We start from the raw sequence: 10,950 nt of genomic DNA, 5'->3' as shown, positions 1-10,950 counted from the left end.
TTACTTACAAAAAAAGTTCTTAGGTTCAAAAAAACATTCAGTGAACTGAAAAACTGTGGTCGGTAATATAGGTATTTAGCTGTGTCACATGCCCTTAATGTAGAAAAAGAATAAGTATATCATATTTAGCAATGCTTTACTGTTCATTTAAGAAGCGTAAATTGTAACCAAAGATTTAAAAGAAAACAATTTGTAACTGAATAGTTTGACATAGAAAGCTTTGAATCTTTAGATTTTCGAAGACCTTTTAAACTTTTAGCGTGACAATTTTAATTGTTCTATTTAAAAATTGTTTAATTTATAAGTGAAATTGTTAAATTTGGGCGCATAAATAACAATTGAACGCGAATTATTATTTTTTTTTAATTTGAGTAATTTGAAGAGATTTTAGAAGTTTTGAAAAAATTCATAATTAATTAAAAACTTGAAATAATTTCAAGTAATTTAAACGAAGTGTGTTAACATTTTTTTGTAGAACTTCTAAATGTATTTTAAAATTAATCGAAATTTTTCTACAAGTTTTGAAAATCTGGCAAGTTAAAAAAAAACCCTTAAAATCTTCCATAATTTTTCAAAGTGAAATATCATTTTCAATTTTTCTAAGATTCTTCAGAACATTTTTTATTCTTTTGAAGTCTTTCACAATTCTTAAAAAAATGATAAATTTTTTGTTTGAAATCTGCAAAAATCTACATTTTATTTTAAATTCTAAAATTATTTTGAATTTGGGAAAATTTAAAACCACTTCTAGATTTCTCAAGGTTTTGAAATAAAATTTTAAAGCTTTTAAAGGATGCCTAGACTATTTAAAATAAAACTAATTTAACTTTTCATTACAGAAATGTTAAGTTAAAAAAATTATTTTTTAATTGTTGATGTGTAGCTTAAAATTACTTACACAATATAATTTTGAACATTTTTAAAGTTCATTGCTTGATTCTTTAATTTAGACTATTGAAAAAATTAACGTGGATTTACATTTTTGGAATTTCAATTTTAAAACTTTGGAATTCAAGGGTTCCACTTTGAATGCTTTAATTTATTGTTTATTAGTTTATATGGAAAAAACTTAGAATATAGTTTGATCTCTTAAATTTCCTTGTCCGTGAAAAATGTTTGCGAACCGGGAAATGAGCGGGAATTTTTTTTCTGCAATTAAAACGGCCACCCTTCCACCACCACTCTTCTACTAATTATGAACCAGATACTAAAACGCGGAATTATTTGTAAAATATTATCGCATTTAAATCGCAGATTAACAAAAAGCTGCCTTTTTCCGCGTATAACTAAAAATCACCCTAAAACAACTCTTTGTATAATTTAGAAAATGACAAGACTCTTAAAATTTTAGAAAAACACTGGCCAGAAAATAAGCTAACTCAAATAGACATTCGCAATTTAACTTTATTTCGACTGACTACCTTACCCTAACGTTGTCTCACAATTAAAAACGAATCTGGATCCACTGACAGAAACACGCTTAAATTTTAAGTTAATTAATATAATCCCAATCTCTAATCCCATCTAATGACAATAAAAACTAAATCCTACGTAGAAACGCTGCTCACATTCGGGAGTCTGGTCGGTTCTCCAATACTATTTGAAGGCAGCATATCGAGCTGCTGTAAAAGATTTTCCCTCTCCTTAAGACAGTTCCACGCCTTTTCCTGTTCCTTTCTCGAAAGTGGAATTTTTCTTTGCTTGGAAACAGCTAATTTATTATAATGCTCAACCACCTCATTGTCGACAGAGCTGATTTTTCGTTTTAATGTTTGGCGCTTGCTCTCCTCCTGTGCAAGTGTCAAGAGCCTTTTCAGCTGTGAAACATTGTGACCAGAAAGTGCCGAAAGTTCCTGCTGGCAACGTTTAATTTCCGCGAGAATTTCATCGTCTTCCTGGTTTTTCTTTTGAGAATCCGGCTCCAAGATTCCCTGCTCGACGAGTTCCTTGTGCATTCGAAGCTCCAGGTTCATCGAATTATGGATGGTCAGGTCCCTCAAAACTGGCGGATCTCCGTCGCGGAAGAGTTTGTTATCTGTATTATTATTTGCAACGTAGACATTCTCTTCTAGAAGAGCGGAAACCAGTCTCTGTGTCAAAGGTCCTGTAAAGAACAATTAAATCTTTAGTTTTTAGTCATTAAATTATGACACTTTGGGCTATTTTTCACCACCACCTCTCTTTGTTGACAACCATAATTTGCACAAGGATTTCACATTTTTAACAAAATAGCTGAGTTCTCAAATTAAAAATATTAATTCTCAACGAAAAATTTAATAGCAGATATGTCAACCAAACAAGATTTTAATTTAAGAAATAGAAAGAAAGAAAAAAAATGAATTTCTAATCAAACAATGACTTTTCTATCATAAAGGGTGAATTTTCAATTCAAAAGGATAGATTTTCAAAAAGATAGTTGAATTTTGGACCAAATGATGACTTCGCATAATAGTTAAATTTTTAACGTAGTCATAATTAAAAAAAAAGTATTTTTAATAAAGAGAAATGGATTTTCAACTAGAAAACATTGGTTTTCAATAAACAAACCAAAATTTTCTACCAATTAAATTCTACAACAAAAAAGCATTTTGCAACATTTTTGAATAAGTTCTCAACCAAAAGATTAATTTTCTTACCAAAAAGACGAATTTAAACAAAATAATTAAACTTTTACGAAAATAGGAGCATTTTTACAAAACAGTTGAGTTTTCATACAAAACAGATGAATTCTCAAAGAAAAATTTAATACTTGATATGTCGACCAAACAAAATTTTTAATTTCAAACCGAAAAGAAAGAAAGATGAATTTACGATAAAAAAGATTACTTTCATATCAAGATAAATTTTCAATACAGAAGAATGAATTTTCAAACAAATAGTTGAATTTTCAATCAAAAATGACAACTTCACAAAATAATTGAATTTTTAACCTACTCAGATGAATTTTCAACCAAAAAGGATGACTTTTTTAACCAAATAGTTACATTATCTCCCAAAAATGGAATATTTACATTTTCAGTGAAAAAAATTAATTTTGAACAAAAAAACCGAATTTTCTAACGGTTAAATTGAACTAAAAAAGAATACATTTGTAAGAAAATAGTTGAATTCTCAGGCGAAAATTTGTGGTTTTACACCAGAAGATTAATTTTCTACTCAAAAAAAGGAATTTTCGACCAGACATGAATTTTCTACAAAATAATGAAACTTTTAACAAACTAGTTGAATTCTTAAGGAAAAACGCAGTAGTTAATATGTCAATCAAAGAAGATTTTAATTTTAAATATAAAAGAAAGAAATATGAATTTTTTTATCATAAAGCATTTTAATGAAAAAATATATCGTACAATTTGTAACCAAAATGTTGAATTTTCTATGAATTTCTAGCAAAAAACTTCATTTTCAACCAGATAGTTTAATCTTTTTACCAAATTGTTGAATTTCCAAGCCAAAAAGACAAATTTTCTAAAAATAATTAAATTTTCTACCAAAAAAGACGAATTCTCAGCAAAATAGTTGAATACTTAACCAAAACAGAACAATTTTTTACACAAAAAAGACGATTTTTCAACCAAATAATTGAATTTTCAAATAGAAAATATCAAGTTTAAATTAGGATAATAAATTTTTGACGAAAAATGAAAGTTACATTTTTACTTTAAGAAATCAATTCTCAACAAAATCTGTAATATTTGACATTTCTACCAAAAAATATTTTAATTAAAAATGAAAAGCAGTTTAGTTTAACCCAAAAAACGGATTGTCAGCAAAATAATTAAATCCTGAACCAACACAGATTAATCTTTTACCAAAAATATTAATTTTGAACTGGAAAAAGACCAATTTTCAATTAAAAATATCAAATTTCACAAAAAAATAGAAGTTACACTTCTACATCAAAAAGTTAACTCTGAACTAATAAAATCCATTTTTTAACGGATTAGTTAAATTTTACACTAGAGAAATGAATTTCAAACTAAAATTATGAATCTTCAACAACAAAAATATAAATTTTGAACAAAAAAGTTTAACATTCAAGTAATTAATTATAACTGATGTTATTTTTTTCTCTCTCCACATGGATTAAAAATCAAAATTTTTAAAAGTATTCATTAAAAACCACACAGAGAGAAAAAATCTCCCCCCTAGCTCCTTAAATTGGTAACGTTAGCTTATGGACGTCCAATGTTGCAAACTTCACAAAATGCGCAACAAATATGAAATCACCTCAGGCGTGCCAAGTATAAGACACGAAAAATTAAATACTCTATTTTGACTAATTGCTATTCTAACATCATTACTGAAATAAAATTTCTATTTAAAATTAAATTTTGCTAACCAGCGATGCCATTAACTTTTTTATCCGCTTTCGTCATCAAAAGTGAAACATCAGACCGACTTTTTTTCTTATCCCTATTCGAATTCGAAGCATCTTCTTCTTGCAATAAATCATTATGAGCCCAGAGTAAGCTGTAGTGTCGTCCCAAGGGTGGAATTTTTTTAAACTCGGAAATATCTCCATGTGTCGCGATAAGTTCCTCCAATAATTTGATATCATCAGCCATAATATCAGTGCAAAATGGATCAACTGATGCCCAAAATTTATTGGGAGTGTCGTTTTTAGGCATCAGTTTCGGGACATCTTTGCCCTCGATACGAACTAATTCGTGTGGATTGGGAACGACTTGATTTAGAGAACTTCCGGGAGTTCGCTGTTTGAAAAGTTTGCTGGGCAAAGGAGAGTGAGTTTTTGCATTGAGTTCCTTGGCTCTAGATTTGTCGTCCCTCATTTTCTTGTCGAGGAGATTGAGACCCTTTCCACTTTTCGATCTTCTGTCTCGTCGTTCTTCTGTTGGTGAGAGCGCAGCCCCTTCTTCCTCGAGCATTCGACGTCGAACGACTACGGAAGAAAGAAGCATTTCGAGTTCCAATTGCAGAGCGTCCAGATCTTCCATTCCTACTCCTTCTTCTGGCGTTCGCTAGGGAAAAGAAAAGTTTCTTATTCAATGAGTTTAATCGAGGGGATAATTAGTCGGGGTGGTCATTTTAATAGATGACAAAAATTCCCTGTCATTTCCCGGTTCACAAACATTTTTCACGGTCAATGAAATTCAAAAAATCGATCTCTATTCTAAACATTTTTCCACTTAAAGTAATAAACAATAAACAACAAATTAAAGCATTTAAATTAAAACTCTTGAATTTCAAGCTTTTAAAATTGAAGTTTAAAAGTTTTTCAATTTTATAAATGATAGAGCTCAAAGATTCAAATTAGGTTCCAAAAATATAAATCTACGTTAACATTGTCAATGCCCTAAATTAGAGAATCAAACAATGAACTTAAAAATGTTCAGAATATATTATTTTAAGCACTTTTAAATTCGATACATTAAAAATTGAAAAGTAATTTTTTAAGCTTAACAGTTCTGAAATTAGAAGTTAAATTAGTTTTATTTTGAAAAGTTCAAGCGTCCTTGAAAAACTTTAAAATTTTATTTCAAAATCTTGAGAAATCTAGAAGTGGTTTTAAATTTTTTCAAATTTAAAATAATTTTAGATTTTTTTTCAGAAGTTTTAAATATACTTTAAAATGAATTTAACTTTTTTTTACAACTTTTAAAAAATCCTGCAAATTAAAAAAAAATCCTTAAAATTTGAGTATTTAAATAACAATAGAACACTTATTAATTGTAGAAAAAATTAGAGTAATTTTAAGAGATATTTAGAAGTATTAAAAAGATTTAAATTAAATTTAGAACTTGAAATGGTTTTGAATAATTCAAACAAAGTGTGTGTACCGACCAAATTTGGCTATTCGTACCGAAATTTTGGCGCAAATACCCACAGTCAAATTGAAAAAAGTTGATTTTTGCAGATTTCAAACAAAAAATAAAGAGCCTTTTTAAGAATTGTGAAAGACTTCAAAAGAATTAAAACATTTTCTTAAAATTTTAAGGAAATTTGGAAATAATTTTTTATTTTGAAAAATGATTATATGAGAAAATTTAAAAAGATGTAAAGAGATTAAAAAAACTATCAAAAAAAAAACCTGAAAGATTTTAAGGATTTTTTAATTCGCAGAATATTCTAAAAATGGTAGAAAGAAATCGATACATTTAAAAATATACTTAGAAGTTAAATAGTCCAGTTTTAACAATTTCACTAGCAAATTAAACATTTCTTAAATAAAACAATTAAAATTGTTTTCTTTTAAATACTTGGTTTCAATTTACTCGTCTTGTATGAACAATGAAATATTGCGAAATATCAAATTAAATAGGTAACTAATTGAATAATTTAGACTTAAGCAATATTTTATATTTAATAAAAATCTTTAATTACGACTGTATTATTATGGAGTTATTTTCAAGTAGAAAATAGTTTATAAAGCTTCAAACGCACGTTAACATTTTAAATCGATAAACAAATTAATAGAAATAATATATGTATTAATAAATTTATTTATTGAATTTAATATAAAAAGGAATATAAGGGAAGGCCTAGAATTTTGAATTAAAAATATTTTATTGATAAATCATTAAAATATTTATATAAAAATAAAATTATCGGAATAAATTATATATTCATATCAATTCTTAATAAGATTTTCGAATTAAAACAGTTACAGCAATGAAATTCTCAAATTTTGAACGGATCTAGAATCGTTTGATCAAATCAATTATTATTCAGATTTTTACATTCAAAGTAGAGCTCCATTTAAACTTTGTGAGTCCTGCAATTCAGCGTATACTCTTTTTGCAATCTTAGGCATTCTAGTGCAATCCCTCGTAATCCACCCTTATGAAAAAATATTGTAGGAAATTCAGTATTTCGGGCCCATTCAAAAATTACACCACAAATACGAATACCCTCCACCCTCATCAGGACAAAATGTCTTCTTCAATTTCAAAATAAAAAACATACTAAAAATAGCCGACTTCATAGTTCAAAATTCTCTGAAAACAGGGAAAATAGGGGATTACATTTTTTAAAATAAACTTTGTATAAAGGTATCACATAATGTTTAAAATAAAATTCGAATTACATTGCATTTTTCAAGAAAATAGTATAATTTTAAACCAAAACAGATTAATTTTCTACCAAAAGAGATGAATTTTCAACGAAAGTGTTGAGTTTTAAAGCTAAAAAATCAAATGCTTTAGAAAACCGTTGATTTTAAAACCCGAAAAGATGAATTTTCAACCAAAAAAGACGATTTTTCAACCAAATAGTTAAATTTTCAACAAGCAAACAAAATTATTTTATACCAAACAGTTGTATTTATAAGCAAATAGTTGAACTGCAAAAGCTAAAGAGACGAATCTTCAACCAAGTAGTTGTGTTTTCAACACTTTCGTGTTAAACAAACAGTCGAATCTTCAAGCCAAAAATACGATTTTTTTAGAAGAAAAGTGAATTTTCAACCAAGAACTTTTCTACAAAAAAAATTTTAAACCAAAAAGACGAATTTTCAATTAAGAATTTGAATTTTCAACAAAATAATTCAAATTTCAAAAAATAGTTACATTTTTAACAAAATAATTAAATATTCAACAATATACTTAAATTGTCAACTAAAACGAGTAATCTTAAAAAAATTAATTTTTAACAAAGAAGTTAAATTTTTACCCAGGTAGATGAATTTCCAATTCAAAAACATCTGTTGTCAATCTGTTTGTATTTAAAAAAAAAAATTATTTTGATTAAAAGACGGCTGAATTTAACCAAAAAATATGATTTTTAAGTAAAAGAGTTGAACTTTCAACCAACTAAGATTTATATATCAAGAGAGAGAACAAATTCAAACAAATTGTTGGAATTTTAAGGAAAAAGGCAAATTTTCCTTTAAAAAACTTGAATTTTCCACCAATAAATATGAAATTTCAACCAAAAGTTCATTTTCGAATAGATAATTGAATTTTCTACCAAAGACTTTAAATTTGCAGCCCAAAAAGACAAACTTTCAAGAAAACAGTTGAATATTCGACAGAATAGAACTATTTTCGAAACGAATTGTTGAACTTTAAAGAAAATAATACAATTTTCAATTAAATAATAGAATTTTTAACCACAAAATATGGTACAGCAACCAAATATATGAATTTTCAATTGGCATGATGAATCTTCGACAGGAATAGTTAAAATTTTAGACTTTTCTTCTGGATAATTATAGCCTGTTCCTGTTGGGAATCAAATCTGTATTTATTGTAAAAATTTGCTAATTTTATTCATTTTTGTGTACAATTTTTTTTTATTCTAACGCGAGCATAAAGAAATACGTTTTACACAAAATCGATTTAAATTAGCCAATTTTTCACTATGAATACAGAATTGATTCAAAATAGGAATAGGCCCTAATTACCTAAGAACAATTTAATTCTAGTATTGAAAAAACTGATTTTTATCAACAAAAATTTTCAACTAAAAACGATAATTTTTCATCCAATAAGGACAGATTTAAAGTTTCAGTTAAAACAGTTAAAGAAGAAAAAAACGAATTTCCAACAAAATAGGTAATTTTTTTAATCCAACAGATGAATCTTCAGCAAGTAAAATAAATTTGTTACAAAGTTATTCAGCTTTCAAACTAATCAGTTCAATTTTCAATCGAGAAAAAGAATTTTCAAAAAAATCGAACTTTCAACAAAATAGTTCAACCTTCAACCAAATAATAGAATTTTTAACAATAAAAATGAATTCCCAATCAAAAATATAATAGTAGACTTTTCAATTGAAAAGAAAGATCTTTCAAAGAAGAATATTTGGATTTTCTTATTGGGTTTTATTAATTCAGTTCGCATTTAAGCGAAATAACGAGAGAATAGGGAAGTTTCTTGAAAATTGGGGAAAAATGGTATTCTTTTAAAAAGGGGGTCCTTAATTTTTTTTAGTAATTTCGAACTATTTCAGCGGATTTAACTCTTAAAATTAATTAAATTAAAATTAAAACCCTTAATTTAAAAATATTTCCATGCATTTCAGTGAATTTCGTAAGATTTTTAAACATTTTAAAGGAATTTTAGAGGATTTCAAAGATTTTCCGGTCATTTAAAACGATTCCAAAGTTTTTTATAAAGATAACTTTAATGGATAAATTTAATGTACATTTAAACTATTTGTTTTAATGGGTTTTTACCATTTACAAAAGAAAGATTTCAAGCAATTTGAAGGTATTCCAGAAGATTTCAAGGAATTTACGCGCATTTTGTAGGATTTTCAAAGATTTATAAAGAACTTGGGAAAATAATTGAAATGAAAATGACATAATTTAAAGGATTCTTAGTGATTCTAAAGATTTCAAGGGATTTCAAGTTATTTCGCAAGAGTTAAAGGATTTGATTAAATCTCCAAGGATTTAAAGGTATTTAAAAGATTTCTAGCGATTTTTACGTTATATTTTTATTAGTTTTTTTAAGATTTCTAGATAACTTTCGGGAATAAATTAAGTTTTATTTCAAGGGATTTCTACGGACTTCTAGAGAACTTTAGGAAAGAAATTTAATTAATTTTATTTTCAAGGGATTATCAATAATTTCTACAGATTTCTGAATATTTAAAAAATGTCCAAAGAATTCAAAGCATGTCAAGAAATTTCGACGGTTTTCAATAGATTCAAATGCTTTCAATGGATGTCAAGTGAATCCAAATAATAATTATATTGTATATGTAAGATTTACCTCTTTGATTAAAAATTTGGTTTTGTTCAGTTAAAAATTAATTTTCATATTTGTAAGTTTAATTATTCGATTTTTGGTTGAAAATAAACCCTTTACAAGTTTAAAATTCAACTATTTGGAAGAATATTCACGTATTTTGTAGAAAATTTTTATTATTTGTAGAAAATTAATATTGTTTATTAAAAGATAATCTATTTAGTTGTAAATTCAACTACTTTGCTGCAAGTTTAATTTATTTGTTTATGGTCATCTTTTTGATTGAAAGTTCAACTTTTTTTAACAAATTTGCGCTTTTAGATTGAAAAAAAGAAGTATAAACGTTAAATATGTATTTAGCTGACAGCTATCTTATGTGAAAATAGGTCAAAATTGATAATATAATTTATTGTCAAAGTTCTTTTACTGGAAATACATGGATATTCAGAAAGTCAGAGAATTTTGCATCTTTGGACAAATATGGGAATTTTAATTAACGTAAAAGTTCAGTTTTCTCTCCCACTGCAGACTTAAATTCACATTTAAGAGTGAATTAAATACAAAAACATTAAATACTTTCCAAATTCGCAGAACTATAATAATCACAAAAGTTTATTTAATTCTTCCTAGCACGATTTGGACAAGACAGAAATTTCCAAATGGTATATTTAAGAACTGTTTAAAAGGGATTGGATTTTATAAAAAAAATGAACAGAAATAATAATAATAATACCTGAAGAATAGCGGAGTACTTTGGCAAGTGTTTGTTCTTGTCAATTGTTTTTAAACTTAACAAAAAGGCAGACATGTCTTCTGCTTCAGGACTCGCTTCTGGATTATTTAAAGTTGCTTGCGCTGATTTTCCACTTTCTCGCACCTTAACGACAGCTTTTTTTGAGTTTTGTTTTCCTTTTCCTGACATAATACTCCAGTCGATCTGCACAACACAAAACTTTATTCCGAAACGTCCGAGAAACTCATTACTTTTGAGGTTATGTCAGCGTATATCAACAGAATTCAATACAATGCGTTCACTTTTTTAAATATCTACACTAAAATTTAGCAGAAACAATTCTCACTAGCAGATTCTAATTGTGAAATTAAGAATAAGTGCAAAATCACAAAGAGTAAATGTATTTGGGTAAATTTCAGAAAATAACTCCGAAATGAAAACGGACTTGAGCAAGCAGCTATCACCACGCGCATGCGTCAAGTTATTTTGGATGGCGCGAGTATTTCAAATAGACAATAAGAATAACAAATTAAAAAAAAAATGAGATTGCTGCTTAATTTACAT

The 10,950-nt window shown here is 27.0% G+C and overlaps 1 protein-coding gene across 1 annotated transcript; it reads right to left on the bottom strand.

Moving 5' to 3' along the window:
* Positions 1–1,384: 1,384 nt before the first annotated feature.
* Positions 1,385–10,854, bottom strand: LOC117173187 (transcriptional adapter 3-B). The gene is made up of 3 exons (XM_033361610.1): positions 10,387–10,854; positions 4,340–4,979; positions 1,385–2,104 (listed from the first exon to the last, which is right to left on the bottom strand). Exons 1-3 carry the CDS (start codon positions 10,573–10,575, stop codon positions 1,548–1,550), a joined length of 1,386 nt encoding a protein of 461 aa, XP_033217501.1. The 5' UTR covers positions 10,576–10,854; the 3' UTR covers positions 1,385–1,547.
* Between the last annotated feature and the right edge of the window lie 96 nt (positions 10,855–10,950).

Source organism: Belonocnema kinseyi, chromosome 5 (genome assembly GCF_010883055.1).
Source record: "Belonocnema kinseyi isolate 2016_QV_RU_SX_M_011 chromosome 5, B_treatae_v1, whole genome shotgun sequence".
Taxonomy (NCBI): domain Eukaryota; kingdom Metazoa; phylum Arthropoda; class Insecta; order Hymenoptera; family Cynipidae; genus Belonocnema; species Belonocnema kinseyi.
Note: the sequence above shows the minus strand (reverse complement) of the source record. Positions and strands in the feature narration are given on the sequence as shown.

Coding starts and splice junctions, on each gene's coding strand:
- LOC117173187 (XM_033361610.1), bottom strand. CDS start 10,575: ATGTCAGGAAAAGGAAAACAAAACTCAAAAAAAGCTGTCGTTAAGGTG. Junction 4,980..10,386: donor AGTACTCCGCTATTCTTCAG/GTATTATTATTA, acceptor TCTTTTCCCTAG/CGAACGCCAGAAGAAGGAGT. Junction 2,105..4,339: donor AAAAGTTAATGGCATCGCTG/GTTAGCAAAATT, acceptor TGTTCTTTACAG/GACCTTTGACACAGAGACTG.